Below are 18,574 nucleotides of genomic sequence, written 5' to 3' on the forward strand. Positions count from 1 at the left end.
GCATATTCCAGCCTTTCTAAGATAATTTTGTGATTGACTGTATCAAATGCAGCACTGAGATCTAACAGAACCAAAACAGACACAAGTCCATTATCTGAGGCCATAAGAATATCATTAGTGACTTTCAGCAGAGCTGTTTCAGTGCTATGATGAGCTCTGAAGACTGACTGAAACTCAGGTCAAAAACAGGTCATTGCTGTGTAAATGCTCACACATTTGATTAGCAACAATTTTCTCAATAATTTTAGATAAGAATGGAAGATTGGATATAAGTCTGTAATTTTTCAAGTCATCTCAATCAAGCGAAGGTTTCTTAAGTAAAGGTTTAATTACAGCTAACTTAAAAGCCTGTGGTACATATCCATTTACTAAAGATAGATTAATCATATCTAAAATGGGGCTGGTAATCAGAGGGAACACTTCCTTAAATAATTTGGTTGGGTTTGGGTCTAACATACAAGTTGAAGGTTTAGATGAAGCTAATATTTCTGATAACTCAGGAAGCTTCACAGGATCAAAACAGATCAGGTTCTGCAGTTATTTCCAATGTTGTCTCACTTGCTGAGGATGAAGTACCGTATTTTCCGCACTATAAGGCGCACTTAAAAACCTTTAATTTTTTCAAAAAATGACAGTGCGCCTTGTAATCCGGAGCGCCTTATATATGGATCAATTGGTTAATTGGTTGATCCATACTGGTTGTACACGGCGCTCTGTCAAAATGTTTCAGTACGACTGGTAAACTACAAAGCCGCACCGCTTGTAGCATTACGGCAACCGTAGTCAGGGGTGTCGCCGAAGTAATAGCGGTAAACACCTGTACTGTGCTTACTCCTAGTCCAACACCACTTGTGTGTGTATAACGTTTGAATGTACTGTTGCAGGAATTGCCTGAACTATATGTGATTAGAAGCTCAGTGTGTGGGGTGTATGGTTCGTGTGTGTGTATGGAAGATGTTGACATTACTCCTCCGGACAGAGGTGGCGCTGTGTGCTGCCGTAGCTGAGAATCAAGAGTGAAGGAGTGACGTCGGTATTATTGTGTGTGGGGTGGGTAGAGACGGCGACCGGAGCAGCGGTGTATGAGTCTGTAAGCCCTGTGTTTTTACGTGCTGCAAAGTCATTAAAAAGAACCCCAAATCTCGTCAACAACTCAGTGTTTTGATGCTGTTTCTTCATGCTCAACTCAGCAACGTATGAGTGAGGGAGTTAACCCCAAGGAAACTAGTAACTTCGGCCCTGGAGAAAGCATCTCCCCTGTGTCATAGACTATGGTCAGGGAACAGAAACAGGAAAGGTTAACAGTACTAACGTTTGATTTAGTGCATCAAACTGTTTCTTTTACGTGTTTACTGAATCAGGAAAAAGTTCCCTTTCACGTTTTAACTAGCGTTTGATTTCAACTTCAACTTCATAGACTCCAATGCATTCCTAACGTGCGGTTGGCTCTATTCAATAGAATTCTATGTACAGGTCCTTCTCAAAATATTAGCATATTGTGATAAAGTTAATTATTTTCCATAATGTAATGATGAAAATTTAACATTCATATATTTTAGATTCATTGCACACTAACTGAAATATTTCAGGTCTTTTATTGTCTTAATACAGATGATTTTGGCATACAGCTCATGAAAACCCAAAATTCCTATCTCACAAAATTAGCATATCATTAAAAGGGTCTCTAAACGAGCTATGAACCTAATCATCTGAATCAACAAGTTAACTCTAAACACCTGCAAAAGATTCCTGAGGCCTTTAAAACTCCCAGCCTGGTTCATCACTCAAAACCCCAATCATGGGTAAGACTGCCGACCTGACTGCTGTCCAGAAGGCCACTATTGACACCCTCAAGCAAGAGGGTAAGACACAGAAAGACATTTCTGAACGAATAGGCTGTTCCCAGAGTGCTGTATCAAGGCACCTCAGTGGGAAGTCTGTGGGAAGGAAAACGTGTGGCAGAAAATGCTGCACAACGAGAAGAGGTGACCGGACCCTGAGGAAGATTGTGGAGAAGGGCCGATTCCAGACCTTGGGGGACCTGCGGAAGCAGTGGACTGAGTCTGGAGTAGAAACATCCAGAGCCACCGTGCACAAGTATGTGCAGGAAATGGGCTACAGGTGCCGCATTCCCCAGGTCAAGCCACTTTTGAACCAGAAACAGCGGCAGAAGCGCCGGACCTGGGCTACAGAGAAGCAGCACAGGACTGTTGCTCAGTGGTCCAAAGTACTTTTTTCGGATGAAAGCAAATTCTGCATGTCATTCGGAAATCAAGGTGCCAGAGTCTGGAGGAAGACTGGGGAGAAGGAAATGCCAAAATGCCAGAAGTCCAGTGTCAAGTACCCACAGTCAGTGATGGTCTGGGGTGCCGTGTCAGCTGCTGGTGTTGGTCCACTGTGTTTTATCAAGGGCAGGGTCAATGCAGCTAGCTATCAGGAGATTTTGGAGCACTTCATGCTTCCATCTGCTGAAAAGCTTTATGGAGATGAAGATTTCATTTTTCAGCACGACCTGGCACCTGCTCACAGTGCCAAAACCACTGATAAATGGTTTACTGACCATGGTATCACTGTGCTCAATTGGCCTGCCAACTCTCCTGACCTGAACCCCATAGAGAATCTGTGGGATATTGTGAAGAGAACGTTGAGAGACTCAAGACCCAACACTCTGGATGAGCTAAAGGCCGCTATCGAAGCATCCTGGGCCTCCATAAGACCTCAGCAGTGCCACAGGCTGATTGCCTCCATGCCACGCCGCATTGAAGCAGTCATTTCTGCAAAAGGATTCCCGACCAAGTATTGAGTGCATAACTGTACATGATTATTTGAAGGTTGACGTTTTTTGTATTAAAAACACTTTTTTTTATTGGTCGGATGAAATATGCTAATTTTGTGAGATAGGAATTTTAGGTTTTCATGAGCTGTATGCCAAAATCATCCGTATTAAGACAATAAAAGACCTGAAATATTTCAGTTATTGTGCAATGAATCTAAAATATATGAATGTAAAATTTTCATCATTACATTATGGAAAATAATGAACTTCATCACAATATGCTAATATTTTGAGAAGGACCTGTAGAGGAGACCTTACCATGAGAGTGAATGGAGTTATCAGAACGCTGGTTTGTAGTGTATTAATAAAGTTTGACTGACTGACTTATCTGACTGTTTTGTTGACATTCTCTTTAGCACAGCTCCATCTAGTGGATGCATAACGCAACCCCAGTCAAACGTTTGACTGCAGTAGCTTCTATTCTATGCGCCTTATAATCCGGTGCGCCCTATATATGAAAAAAGTTCTAAAATAGGCCATTCATTGAAGGTGCTGATAATGATCTACTATAATGAAATTTTCTTTCAGGTGTGGAGTACTCGGTTAAATTAAACTCAAAGGTTATTAAGAAATGGTCAGACAGGACAGGGTTATGAGAGAATATTGTTATGTCTTTACACTCAATGCCATATGTCAGCACAAGGTCCAGAGAATGAAGACAAAGGTGGGTAGGTTTGTTAATGTTTTGATCAAAGCCAATTGAGTCTAAGATAGCATTAAATGCTATATTTAGACTATCACTTTCAGCGTCTACATGAATGTTAAAAACCCCCACTATAATAACTTTATCTGTATTTAACACTAAATCAGATAAAAGGTCTGAAAACTGATCTAAAAATTGAGAGTAAGGGCCTGGTGGACGGTACGAAACAACAAACAGAAGTGGTTTTAGTGCTTTGCAATTTGGATGAGGAAAACTAAGGATTAAATATTCAAAAGAGTTGTAGCTATTGATTGGTCTGGGACTAATCAATAAATCGGACTGAAAGATGGTTGCTACTCCTCCTCCTCGCCCAGTAATTCGAGGAATGTGAAAATTTTAATAATTAGTAGGAGTTGACTCATTTATAGTAACATAATCCTCTTGCTGCAGCCAGGTTTCTGTGAGGCAAAGTAAATCAATCCGATTGTCACAAATCAGGTCACTAACTAGCAATGTCTTTGAAGAGAGAGATCTTATGTTCAGTAAGCCACATTTAATTATTTTCTTTTTCTTTTCGGTCTGAGTTGTGTTTTTTTTTATTAGATTTTCCTGATTTCCTCCTTTTAGATTATTTTTTAATCTATTTAATTTTGGCCGTGGGCAAGACACTGTCTTAATAGGGTAATGGGTGGGTAGCAGTACAGAAGCTGCAGAGAGGAGTGTTAAACTACGACCCTGCTTCCTGGTCTGAACCCTGGGTTGTCAGAGTTTTGGAGAACTAATAAATTCGGCCAGATTCCTAGAAAGAAGAGCTGCTCCGTCCAAAGTGGGATGGATGCCGTCTCTCCGGATCAGACCAGGTTTTCCCCAAAATGTTCGCCAGTTATCAATGTAACCCACATTGTTTTCTGGACACCACCTAGACAGCCAGTGGTTGAATGACAGCATGCGGCTAAACATGTCGTCACTGGTCCGATCGGGGAGGGGACCAGAGAAAATTACGGAGTCCGACATTGTTTTGGCAAACTTACACACCGAAGCTACACTAACTTTAGTGACCTCCGATTGATGTAACCGGGTGTCATTACCGCCAGCGTGAATAACAATCTTACTGTATTTACGCTAATCCTTAGCCAGCAGTTTCAGGTATGATTTGATGTCTCCCGTTCTGGCCCCTGGCAGACATTTGACTATGGTCGCTGGTGTCTCTAGTGCCACGTTTCTGACTATGGAGCTGCCAGTTACCAGAGTTGGCTTCTCAGCGGGTGTGTCGCTGAGCGGGGAAAATCTGTTAGAAACGCAGACGGGTTGGTGGTGACCTGTGGGCTGGGATCTAGGACTATGCTTTCTACGTACCGTCACCCAGCCGGCCTGAAGCCCCGGCTGCGCGGGCTCTGCTGGAGGACTGCTACGGGGAGCTACCCTCGGCGGCTCCGCGCTGGCTAAGGGGCCTCGGCTATCTGCTGGTTTTTCAACAGCGCGGAGCCGGGCCTCCAATTCCGACACCCTCGCCTCCAAAGCTACAAAAATGCTACATTTATTACACGTCCCATTATCACTAAAGGAGGCAGAGGAGTAACTGAACATCTGACACAGAGAGCAGGAGAGAGGAGGAGACTCAGAGAGAGAAACAGTAGAACGGGTAGCCATGGTGGAACTAACGCTAAGCTAGCGACCCCTTACCACTACTAGAAAAACCGTGTAAACACGGAGAGTCCCCAAACGTTAAAAGTAGCAACAGAAAGTAAGTGTTTTAACGTGCTTATGTATTATAACAAGTAAGAGATATCACAGTAGAGAGAAATCAGATCAAACGAGAGAGCTTCACACACCAACAGCGAAAACAGGAAGTGACGTTACCCAGAGCAACAGAGCATCCAATTACTTAAGATAAAGGTTTTAGTGGCCGATGTGATAAAGATCAAGTAGTGGAGGCTTTATCATGATGTGGGGGAAAGTGGAGCCTGAAACCAAAAACCCTGCCTCCTATCCTGTTTTTAGAGACCCTAGAAACCACCAGTACACCTACAGTGTGAGAACAAAGTGCTCTTCTGAAAACATATGGAACAATCACTGGAGAACAGTTGTTTCCAACCATTTGTAGATTAACTACGCCTCAGTGTGATGACATTAATGGTAGTGGCCTTTTGAGATACTAAAGAGGCATTTTAGTTGTTGATGATCGTATGCGTACAAACACTACTTTCAAAATTCAGAGCCATGAAACTGTTTCACTTCATCTGTCTTTAGGGAACAATTTTAATCTTCTGAACATCTGCTGAGGGAAAGGAGCTCCTCAGAGTGAGCTTCATTTAAACAGTCTGCAAACATTAAAACCGACCCACAAATATGATTGTCCACTGAATAATATGTTTCCTGACTTATCACATACTGAAGCCCTTTTGCCTTTAAATGAGCTTGGTGTTTGTGGAGCTAACTTTGGATTTGAAGTAGCAGCTTTGATTCTGTGTGGCTATTTTTACATCTAATCCAGCCTTTGTATTATATGGAAATGCTACAATAATCATTTATAAATCCATGACAAAATGAATAGATAATTTTACTCACTAGTTTTGCTGGTACTAGTTTATTAGTAAACTATTTGTCCTTGTGTGGACCAGGCAAAATGTCCACACAGTGTTGGTGTTCCGTCAGAGATTTTTCACACAAGGTTGGGTAGACACACACACACACACATTATAAATCGAACTTTAGTTTCGATAAAAATCTCTTTGCTTTTACCGACATTCACAAACTCCAGACACTATTTCCCATGGCAGATTGAAATTTACAATTCTTTAGATCCAACCAAGTTTGATTCTTGTAGAAAATAACAGGGATCTCTTAAAAGATAATAAAACAACATAAAATGAATATCAATTAAAAAAAAAGAAATAACTTGCTAAAGTTTGAAGGGCTTCTTGCCAAAGACCCTAATCTTTAGCTCCCTCCGCAGATTCTCTAATATTCAAGTTAAAACTCTGCTTGGCCAAACTATATTCACATTATTCTTTTCATGTGTTCAATATTTATGTGTGCTACATTGGTTCTTCTTTCTCAATGAAAGATCAGGTTATTGGTTTTTATTATGTTTTATGTCTTTATTCAGATCCTTTAATTTTCCTTTAGGATGTCTGTTATGACCCCATGGCTAATCATATCTCTGCTAAAACCAACATAAATATTACAGGTTGCTAAGACTTACCTCTGATTTCCAGTATTTCCATTCTAATTCAGGAAACTAATGTTTCTTCTTGTGATCTCTGCAGGTCTCCTGGTTGGGGCACTGGACACAGTGTTGGACTCCAATGCCAGGGTCACGCCGTTCCGTATCCTGTTGCAGGTCCCTGGCTCCCAGGTCAGCTGGGTCATTGCCAGTGGTGAGTAGAACCACCACTTTTTCACCTGCTCCTGTCTCTTAGCTTCTATTACCATTTGAAGATATTGTTTGTGTGCTATGTTGCTTAACTTATGTCTCAGTTTTGAAGTTGTGTTTTTCTGGCTTTTGGTTCAACAGGAGCCACCATACAGGAAGTGAATAAGCACTGGGACTGGCTGATCCACAACCTACTTCACTCCCTGTCAGTGTTTGAGAACAAAGAGGATGCTGTCAGCTTCGTCAAAGGAAAAGTCAAGGTTGGAACCATGCCCATGTATGCAAAATAAAACTTCAAACTTAAGTGTAGTATAGGTCAAGAAGTGGTGTCCTGTGCAGGGCCTTATCGCAGAGGAGGTTCGAGGACGTCAGGCCGCTCAGGAGGAGGATCCAGGAAAGTTCAGAGATGCCCTTCTGAAGTTTGAGCTGCACTTTAGCCTCCCTTCATCAGAGAAACTGGTGACCTACTACTCCTGCTGCTGCTGGAAGGGTCGGGTGCCTCGGCAGGGTTTCCTCTACCTCAGCGTCAATCACATGGCCTTCTACTCATTTCTGCTGGGAAAAGAAGGTATGCATGGTCAAGGGTGGGAGTACTGAAGGGTTCAAGCATGGCAAACTCTAATCTATCAAAAACGGCCCTGTAATTTTCCAAGCCTACATTTAATACCCTGAAATGCAGTGCCTTCTTTACCATTCTCACACTTTGTAATGTAGCAACTACAAACGTCATTATGTTTTAGTGGGATTTTATGCAATAGACCATCACAAACAGAGTGGAACAATAATGAGACATGGCTTTAAAACATTTTTACAAATAAAAAATCTGAAACGCGTGGCATGCATGTGTATTCAGTCCCCCTGAGTCAATGCTTTGTATTTCCCCATTTCCAAGTCTTTTGGGATATGTCTCAACCAGCTATGCACAACTACATCGCATTCTTCTTTTTAAAATTGCTCAAGCTCAGACAGATTTTATGGAGAACATCTGTGCACAGCAATTTCCAGGTCTTGCTTCAGATCCTGGATTGGAATCAGGTCTGGACTTTGACTGGGCCATTCTCACACACTAATATGCTTTAATCTAGAACATTTCCTTGCAGCTCTGGCTGTATGTTTTGGGTTGTTGTCCTGATTAAAGGTGAACATTTAGCAGCCTGCAATAGATTTTCTTCGAGGATTAACGTGCATTTAATCCCATCTATCTTCTCATCATCTTTGAACCACTTCTCCGCTAAAGAAGAGGCTCCTCAGAGAATGATGTGCACCACCATGTGGGATGGTGTTGCTCAAGGTGATTTGCACCTTTAGTTTCTTGCAACACAGCTTTTTATAACTAGTCCAAAAAGGTCCAATTTGCTCCCATCTGACCAGAGCACCTTCTTCTTTTTTGCCATGATGTGGTAGGTTTGTGCCATACTCTTCCCAGTTTTAGATGATGACTTCAGCAGTGCTCTACAGATTTCTTCCTGACATTAGTGCTGTGTTTCTTGGTCTTCATGATGCTGCTTCACATAATGTTCTCTCACAAACCTCTAAGGACTTTACGGAACAGCTAGATTTATACTTAAATTAAATTACACACAGTGAGACTATATTTACTAATTAGGTCACTTCTGAAGGAAATTGACTGCACTGAATTCTTTTTAGGGGGATCAGAGTAAAGCAAGCTGAATACACACAGACCACACTTTTATTTGTAAAACATTTTGAAAACCATTTTGTCATTTCCATCCTTTTCACAATTTTGCATTCCTTACTGTTGGTCAAAACCACAAAATATCAATAAAATGCATGAAATGTGGTTTTCATGCAGCCTTTGCAAAGTACTGTATCTGTCTTTTGATACTCATAAATGTTGATGGAGCTTATATAATCTTGCTTTTGCCTATACCTCATGCTTCCCTTTCTTCCCCAGTGAAGTTTGTGATTCCCTGGGCAGAGGTAACACGGTTGGAGCGGGTTTCCACCTCTCTGATGACTGAAGCTATCCGGGTCACCACCCGAAAGCGGCAGAGGGAGTTCTCCATGTTCCTGAACCTGGATGAGGCCTTCAGGTTCATGAGTCAGCTGGCTGACATCACCCTCAGGCGGCTGCTGGACAGCAAAGGTCTGGAGCTGGACCGCGTGCTGCAGCAGACAGCACGTATAACCAAGAGGTCAGGGCTGCTGCTGATAGTCCTGTTAAATCATTAGAACTAGTCCTATAGAGTAGGTAGACCCTTAGCTGTGTACATCTTCTAACTTAACCTTAAAACACTTCAACGATATTGAAATGGCTAAATATGGTACCAGCATCCGTACCAAAGAGTGTTGTCAGTGTGACCTGTTAGCACATACTCACTGATAGGAAAGGATCAGGGCCCGTATTCACAAAGAATCCTAAGACTAAAAGTAGCTCCTAGTGACATCATTCTCAGAAAAATCTTAGAATTTCTTGAATTCCAAGATTTTTCTTAGCATTTTCCCTCGGTAAGATAAAAAGTTATTCATGAAGCATCTTAGGCCTTAAGAGAGCTCCTAAGGCGAGGAGATGTTAAGAATAGTGAGGAGGACTTTTAGTGAGCCTAAGAGTGTCTTAAGCAGAGAAGATGTTGGAAAGACCGGGAAAAAGGAGAGATATTCAACGAACAATGAACAACTGAATTAATAAAACACTACCAGCTCCACGGTGCAGGCATCCACCCTCTCAACAGTCGAATAAATGAGCACATAAACTTCTATAACAATCATAACATTATTAACATAGAGATAACATTAATAATAGTTTGAGCGGTAGAACAGATTAAAGGTGCACCTCTAGTAAGGAAATATTAGGAACAATAAATAAATAAATAATAGAAACAAATAACCATGAATAAAAATTGAACAAAATTACAAACAGAATTATTTAAATATTTACAGACTGTAAAATGCTTTCAAAAAATAAAAATTAGATAAAAATTGAAAAAACCTGGAAAAAATGTATATATACATAGAAACTGAGGACAAGATATAGTACAATAATCTAAGCACTATATACATAGAAGGAAGATGTAAATCAGGTGAAGTATTTGCTGTATTGTTCATGATGTCAGCAGCGTAAGCCTAAGTAGTCATCTCCAACGCTCCCCGTCTGTGGAGAAGTTCTCTGGTGTTCTGCTATCTCCTCTCTAGCTTCTGATTGCAGCAGGAACCAGAACTGCTCACATTCCAGGCTGGTGCTGAAAGCAGAGGGAACGAAGCATTGATCTGCTGGGAATGCCTGATTGTTCCCATGGTGATCCCAGGACCAAATCTACCTTTCAACACTCCTCTCTTCAGGCTCTGCTGCTCTGTTCAGTTTGGTTTTCTCCACCTTTTTTTCTCCGTTTTGTTTTGGTCATTTTACCAAACTAAACCTCATTATACAAGAAGGAGATCACAGTAAAATGCAGAATTTTCATGTTAATATGAAATTAATTAATATGAAATAGATGCAGTATGAAAACGACCAGCATGGCAAGTAAACATGATAATAAGCAAATCAAAATAATGGCAAGCTTGTAGATTAGCTACGTTTAAAGATTTTGATGCTGTGTGACAATTAAATAACTTAATTTTGCTAATTCATTATCATGATTTACACATTTCTGAATCCAGTCTAAATTCAATTATTCTTTAATTTCTCTCCATTGATTACTAGAAGCGCATTTGTTTTTGTCTTTTGCAACAACCAATTACAGCTCTTACAAAGCAGTCACACCTTGTAATGGTGTCAACCACACCTCCTCACAAAGATGGAAATCTCTGTCATCTCCTCGCTCAGACTCGCTCTCATCAGCGAACTGAGTCACTCTTCAGCTACAAGTCCTTGGTAGTAATTTTTTGGCTAAGATAGGAGCTCACTGAGAGGACTCTGAGGATCTTTGTGAATACGGGTCCTGATTTTTAGTTTCTGATGCCCAATTAGAGCCCGTCAAACATAAATTTAGGGCAGATTCAAATGGTCACCAGCCACATTCTTTGTGCTTTTTTTGGTGCTTTATTTGTTTACCAGGACTGCATCTTCTGGCATTAATGTTTCTTCTTTACATGTTTAAATTTTTTGTGCTTCCAGCTCTCAAATATATCACACTAACATTATTAACAGTATCAGACGATCAGGTTCATTCTCATGAAGCTTTAGTAGTTCTTTGGGAATCACCTTGTTGGTGTCTAAGTACCATTTTACTGTTGTCAAGCTGTGTTATTGTTACGATATATTTTGTTAAGAAATACGAATTATTAATAGGGTTTAATGATTTCTATTTTATCATGCATAAAAGGAAAACTGAAAGAAGAAATTAAACCAGCTGCACACAGATCACAAAGACAGCAAAACGTGAGAAAACAGGAACTAAGAACTTAACTCGAATGTAGAAAAATTTTAAAATGCATTGAAACAACAGCGCGATGGATACATGTAGCACTTCTAGCATCATAGCTTGTTATTCAGGATTAACAATTCTGATTTGAATCAAACAAGTTTGATTATTCTAAAATATCATTAATTTATCTGGTCTCTTAGATTTGGTCCTACAGTTATAAAATAATAACTGTTGTTGAATTATTAAAGGTACATTCTCTCCATTGTTTTTGTACTCTTCACATTAAATCCTTTTTACTTTCTTAACTGTAGCCTTAGTCATTAATTAGTCATTCAGAATATAACATTTTAGCACATGAATATGAGTTTTTATTTGTGCACACATGCTAAGCGGGGAGCTGTGCATTTGAAACACAAAAAGAAAGTATAACAACTTTATCAAGGTGTCTAAGAACAAAAGCAGTTACTTACTGACACCCAGCCTGGCAAATGTACTCAAACATTGTTTTATTGCAACAATAAAGAAAAAGCTTCCTTAACAGTTTATTTCTATTTATCAATAATGTGGCTAATATCAGGAAAACATTCAATTGATTCAGTGCTAATTCTTGGGCTGCCTGTCTGTAACCATCTTGTCCCTCAGGATCTTAGAGGAACAGGCAATCAGAGAGTACGTGTTGGCTTTGTTTCGTCTGCCCCGTTCAGAGAAGCTCCACGAAGTGGCCTCGTGCTCGGTGTGGACGCCGCACAGCCGTTCCCATACAGCCGGGACGCTCTACACCACTGACAGCTATCTGTGCTTCTCTAGCAGAGAGGAAGGCAGCTGCATTCTGCTCATCCCCCTCTCTGAGGTACAGAATTCTGCTTCTCCTCCTCCTTCTGCTTCTTCTTTTCTGCTGCTGATGCTTCTTCTCCTCCTCCTGCTCCTTCTGTTTTTCTTCTTCAAAGGATTAGTTTAATGTAGTGAGTAAAACAGTATATCAGGTTGGTAATAAATGGGCCTTAATTATGAATGATTATAGGACTACATTTGACTTACAGATATTTAATAGCATTTTAACAAAACACAGAAATTTAAGTGATAGAAAGAAAAACATAAAAAGTACCTTTTAAAACTTCCTGTACAATCTCAGTCAGTCAGTCATTTTCTACCGCTTATTCCATAGTGGGTCGCAGGGGAGCTGGTGCCTATCTCCAGCAGTCTATGGGCGAGAGGCAGGGTACATCCTGGACAGGTCGCCAGTCCATCGCAGGGCAACACACAAACAACCATGCACACATTCATACACCTAAGGTCAATTTAGAGAGACCAATTAACCTAACAGGCATGTCTTTGGACTGTGGGAGGAAGCCGGAATACCCAGTGAGAACCCATGCATGCACGGGGAGAACATGCAAACTCCATGCAGAAAGACCCCAGGCTGGGAATCGAACCCAGGACCTTCTTGCTGCAAGGCAACAGTGCTACCAACTGCGCCACTGTGCAGCCCATTTGACTTACAGATATTTAATAGCATTTTAACAAAACACAGAAATTTAAGTGATAGAAAGAAAAACATAAAAAGTACCTTTTAAGGTACCTTTTAAAACTTCCTGTACAATCTAATAATAAAAATGTAATATTTGGGGAGGGTTAAATTAGGACCCCACCTCCACATTCCCACTTAAAATTCCTACATCAATAGCACATGAAAGGATGGGTACCGAATGCGTAGCTTTTATAGATACTGACCAAATTCCATCTGTACTACCGAGTACTGATTCATGTTAAAGTCAAACGGTACCGTGTTTCGGTACCCATACCATATTTGGAAATGGTACCATTGCTCTCCGGAAATGAAGGGGGCGCTATTTCCTGTACCAGGATGGTATGTCACATTTTTTTGTCTTTTGAAATCTCTTGATTCCAGCTGTTAAAACATAATAATAATAATAAACAGTGTAGCCGCAATATCTGACTTTTTAAATCTTCATTGATTCCGGTCATAGTTAAATAAAAAAAACAACAACTATACAACAATAAAATACATTAACACCTAAACTATTGTAGGTAATTTACTTTGCTTGTATTCCTAATTTTCTAAAAAACAAAATTATTATTCAATCATCAAACAAAACATAGTTAAGAAACAATATATTTACAACTATTGTAGTTTGTTGGTTTTACTATTTTATTACAGCCACAGACAACTTCACCATTTGCTGAGAAGTGAAGAAATGTGGTATGCCGTCACCGTCGGTTGCAGGAAGAACATCTTATCACTGCAAAGGGAATGTGGTATGCTGATTTAAAGGATGCTGAAACTACTCCAGTTGATTTCACCTGTTAATGAATGATCATTTTCATGTAGGTGAAATCTAATTTCACATGTTTTAAAGTGAAAACAAAAGTCAAAGGCCATTACCATCCTGCCAAGCACTGAGAATATCCATGGCGTTTCTATATAAACTTTATGTATCACCTTTAGTTGTCACACATTGTTGGTAATGTTTTCATTGTTTTCAATCGTTTTTGGTGAAATACATGAGCCTTTGGAATTGAAGAACATTACTTAACTCACTACATATTAGGGGTAAGGTACCCTAACTTGTTCCTTAGTCAGAAAATGCATTTTCATATTTTGTTACATTTACTTGAAGTACTAGAAGTACTTCTGGGAGTATTTTTACTGTATCACTTCTATTTAAGTAGTATTATTTTGAAGTAACGCTATTAACTGAGTATAGTCTCTGGCTACAGTGCCATATCTAAGATCTTGTAACCAAAAATGCACCAGACAGACACACACAGTTGATGTTAAAGTAAGACGTACTGTGTGGTAAGAGGTTTGTTGTAGTGTTATTTTCTATCTGCTGAGCCGACTGTGCCATTTGGAGGTCTGGTGAATATACAGTGTTGATATTAGCTGGATCTGTTGGGAATGCTGGCGGTTATTGGCCAGAAGAATATCAGACTTTTGAGTTTCCAGCTGGTCGATCATCAGTTCAGCCTCCTCTGTTCTTCTCTAAGTTAAGGCTTTAAAATGTAAATCCACTAATGGGTCCACTCAGTGTGACACAATCAGTCATGACTGAACTAAATAAGTATTAAGGAATATTTTCGGGGTTTGTCTGCTTTCCCTTCTTCCAGCTCATCTGGAATAAAACCCTGGGAGTGTAATTTTTTCAAACAGCTGCACCTCTGGGCAGAAACATTTTTATCTATACAAAACCGTGTTTAGGTGAGAAGTTTATTTTCAGCACACTTTGTGTTTAATTTGCCGGTTGCTGGTTAAAGAGTAACAGGCAGAACCTTGATGTGGTTGATAAAGTTTGCCAGCTTACACATTACAGTTTTTTACAGAAAGAAACATGTAAGCATTAAATTAAATGCAAAAAAATCTGAATGCTGACAGTTTAAGGAACTGGAAGTTGGTAAATACTGAGCACTTCTGTTGCATCAAACTGTATCTTTATTCTACATAAGTAATAATTAAACGTGGGCTTATTGGGTTACAGTTTCAGTTGATTTAATCTGAAAAGACCTATAGTCAAGTTAATCATTTCACAACAGTCTTGTAGCTATCAGCTTGACTAGCTCGTCATTAAACCAAAAATGAGCCAGTGTTCAGTCTCTGCTTTCACCGTGGTTATGTTATCATGCATTTTTTTCCTTTTGCCACCAATGTGGTTTATTTCCTCATTTCCTGTTTTTTTTTATAAATACGTTGCCTTCAGAACAGTTTAATCACCTCCACCCTTCTGATATCCTCTGTTTCGCAACACATTCTCTATTTTCTCTGGTATCCCTGAACATCTCCTTCATCATTGGAAAATAGTTTCCTATTTTAATGTTTTATTTTATTCAAATTATTTCTTTTGGTCACAAATATGTAGAATCATTATGTTTTGGTTAAAGGTGTTAGTCAGTTTGGTAGATGAGCTGTTATGTCAAAGTACTGAGATAATCTCTCACACTTGTACTATCAAAAGATCTATGTTTATATCTGGAATAATTATAATAAAATCTTCTGTGGTAATAATACACTACCTGGCCAAAAAAAAAGTCGCCACCTGGATTTAACTAAGCAAATAGGTGCGAACCTCCCATTGGATAATTACTGCATGGGCGATTATGTTTCAGCTGGCAACAAGTTATTTAACCCCAACTGGGGCAGTGAGTTGCTTCTCATTTCTTAAACAACCATGTTGAAAGACACATCTCGTGGTCGTGGAAAAGATGTCAGTCTGTTTCAGAAGGGTCAAATCATTGGCATGCATCAAGCAGAGAAAACATCTAAGGAGATTGCAGAAACTACCAAAACTGGGTTAATAACTCTCCAACGCATTGTTAAAAACTGGAAGGATAGTGGGAACTCATCGTCTTTGAGGAAGAAATGTGGTCGGGAAAAAATCATAAATGATCGTGATCGGCGATCACTTAAGCAACGTTTGGTGAAATAAAATCGAAGAAAAACAACAGTAGAACTCCAGGCTATGTTTAATAGTGAAAATAAGAGCATTTCCACACTCACAATGTGAAGGGAACTCAATGGATTGGTACTGAGCAGCTGTGTAGCCTTAAGAAAGCCACTAATCAGTGAGGCTAATTGGAAAAAAAGGCTTCAGTTTGCTAGGGAGCATAAAGATTGGACTCTGGAGCGATGAAAGAAGGTCATATGGTCTGATGAGTCCAGACTTACCCTGTTCAAGAGTGATGGGCGCATAAGGGCAAGAAGAGAGGCAGGTGAAGTGATGCACCTATCATGCCTAGTGTCTACTGTACAAGCCTATGGGGGCAATGCTATGATCTGGGGTTGCTGCAGGTGGTCAGGTCTGGGTTCAACAACAGTATGTGTTCAAAGGATGAGGTCAGCTGACTACCTGAATATACTGAATGACCAGGTTATTCCATCAATGGATGTTTTCTTCCCTGATGGCACGGGCATATTCCAAGATGACAATGCTAGGATTCATCAGGCTCCAATTGTGAAAGAGTGGTTCAGGGAACATGAGACATCATTCTCACACATAGATTGGCCACCACAGAGTCCAGACCTTAAACCCATTGAGAATCTTTGGGATGTGCTGGAGAAGGCTTTGTGCAGCGGTCAGACTCTACCATCATCAATGCAAGAGCGTGGTGAAAAATTAATGCAACACTGGGTGGAAATAAATCTTAAAATATTGCAGAAGACCATCGAAACAATGCCACAGCAAATGCGTGCCGTAATCAAAGCTAAAGGCGGTCCAGAAAAATATTACAGTGTCTGACCTTTTTTCAAACAATACTACATGTTTTAGGGATCAGTTTGGGCCATGTAATTAAAAACAAGATAATTATCTTAACCATAGGCAGTATCAACTTTTTTCTTTTACTATTGCACTTTGCTGAAGGGAAAGAAAGAAGTCTACACCATTGTTTTACGTTGTGTGTAGAGAAACTGATCTCGTTTTGCCTCAAATTTTCCTTTAGGTTTCGTCCATAGAAAAAGCAGAGAGCACCAGCCCCCTTCCCAACCCAGTAATCGTGAGCATGCGGACCAAAAAGGCCTTCCAGCTGATAGACCTGCTGGAAAGAGACGAGCTGGTGGAGAGCATGAACTCCAGACTCCGAGCTCTGCAGTGGAAACACTCTGTGTTCCGCAATAAGAGGGGCAGCAGGAGGAGCGTGGTGAGATTGTCAGCAGTGATTTAGATGTCCTTCATTTTTTCATGTTGTAAGTTTTCTGCTAACATTGCAAGCTTAGCATCTGCATCTCATCTTGCTCCATTTCTAGCTCTGGATGTATTTATCTCAAAGTGTGTGAATCTGCAATACCTAGACATAGACCATAGAAATATTTCATAAGGTATTCTGACTTCAGCAGTAGTACTTGAAACATGCTCAGCAGAAGATGTCCCCACCATAGACTTGTGTTAAACAGACCAACTAAGACACTAGACATTAAAAAACTGCATATAAAATAGGATTCCTAGTTTTCAATTTAAGGGAGTTAATTGTCACACTTGACACACATTGATTGTATTGATCTCGCTCAAAACATTTACTCTCACAGCGGGAAAAAAGATCTGACTTGTTTTCAAATATACAATATCAACAAAAGTGAGTACATCCTCTACATATTTGTAAATAGCTGTTATGATACAATGTAAAATAGTCAGTGTCCAGCTTGTATAACAGTGTAAATTTGGTTTCCCCTCAAAATAACTCAACACACAGCCCTTTATGTCTAAACCACTGGCAGCAAAAGTGAGTACACCCCTAAGTGAAAATTGTCCAAATTAATGCAGTGCCCAAAAATAATGGAGACCACACAAAATATTGACACTTTGGCCACAATTTCAACATTTTCATTTAAGGGTGTACTCATTTTTGTTGCCAGAGGTTTAGACATTGATGATTGTGTGTTGAGTAATTTTTAGGATACAGTTTACACTGTAATACAAGCTGTACACTGACTACTTTATCCTGTATCAAAGTGTCATATCTTCAGTGTTGTCCCATGGAAAGTTTGTCCCATGGACAGTTTGTCCCATGGACAGTTTGTTCTTGAATGCCTGCACAAATATGTTCTGCTACCATTAAATCCTGCTCTAATGCTTTAACTTTCTCAGTGGAGGTAAAGACTGCATTCTCACACCCTTTTTTTCTGCGTGCAGATTTACCTTGCTCCTTCTTGAAGTTGTAACTACCTGACAACAGTTGTAGGATGAAGTTGTAACTACCTGACAACAGTTGTAGGAAATAAAATGACAGCGTGGCTTTAAAGTCACTCCCTTCCTTAGGGCTATTCTGTTGTGTTCATGGCGGTTACCCAGGTGAGATTCTCAAGCAGAGAACATAACTGAGAGCGCAGCTATTAGTCACAAACAGAGGAGGTGTGAGTGTGAGGACCAGGATTAGAGCAGCACAAGATATTTGTCCAAGAGGCATTCAATCTGATTGCGGAAACATAGTTCTGAGGTGCAGCAGAGGATATGTGTTAGCATGCAAGACATTGTTTTACTGCAAGAGCAGATTTTATTGGGAAAGCAGTATATGTTCCGAGAGTGAAAATAAAGAATAATGCTTTTGACTTGAAATGTATTCTCTTAAATTTGGTCTTGTTGCTCACTATGCATCAAAGACCACATTAAAGATGTCATGAAAGTGCCGAAGCTGACATGAAAGTTCAGAAAGGTGTTTCACAGGATGTGAAAGTGTGGAATGAATCATCAGTAGGGATGTAAAGAAACACTCAGCTGACGAGCCAAGATGATACATATTAGGCTCACAAGATCGGACCAAGATGAGATTTCAGAAATATTTTAGGGGAAAACTAAGAATTCCTTTTTTGTTTTCTCAAACATTTTACAAATCACTGTGTTTTTTACAGAAACTACAGGTCCTTCTCAAAATATTAGCATATTGTG

The 18,574-nt window shown here is 39.9% G+C and overlaps 1 protein-coding gene across 2 annotated transcripts in view; it reads left to right on the forward strand.

The window, feature by feature from the left end:
* LOC124871300 (TBC1 domain family member 8) overlaps window positions 1-18,574 on the forward strand; it is a 45,699-nt gene that overhangs the window by 9,761 nt on the left and 17,364 nt on the right. For both annotated transcript variants that reach the window (XR_007038994.1, XM_047370511.1), the window contains exons 2-7: window positions 6,749-6,859; window positions 6,997-7,115; window positions 7,195-7,423; window positions 8,771-9,011; window positions 11,823-12,030; window positions 16,635-16,832. Coding sequence is in view for 1 of the 2 variants with exons in the window: in XM_047370511.1 (XP_047226467.1) it covers window positions 6,749-6,859; window positions 6,997-7,115; window positions 7,195-7,423; window positions 8,771-9,011; window positions 11,823-12,030; window positions 16,635-16,832 (1,106 nt within the window). In the remaining variant the exon portion in view is untranslated. The remainder of the gene's footprint in view (window positions 1-6,748; window positions 6,860-6,996; window positions 7,116-7,194; window positions 7,424-8,770; window positions 9,012-11,822; window positions 12,031-16,634; window positions 16,833-18,574) is intronic.

Source organism: Girardinichthys multiradiatus, chromosome 7 (genome assembly GCF_021462225.1).
Source record: "Girardinichthys multiradiatus isolate DD_20200921_A chromosome 7, DD_fGirMul_XY1, whole genome shotgun sequence".
In the NCBI taxonomy this organism is placed as follows: Eukaryota; Metazoa; Chordata; class Actinopteri; order Cyprinodontiformes; family Goodeidae; genus Girardinichthys; species Girardinichthys multiradiatus.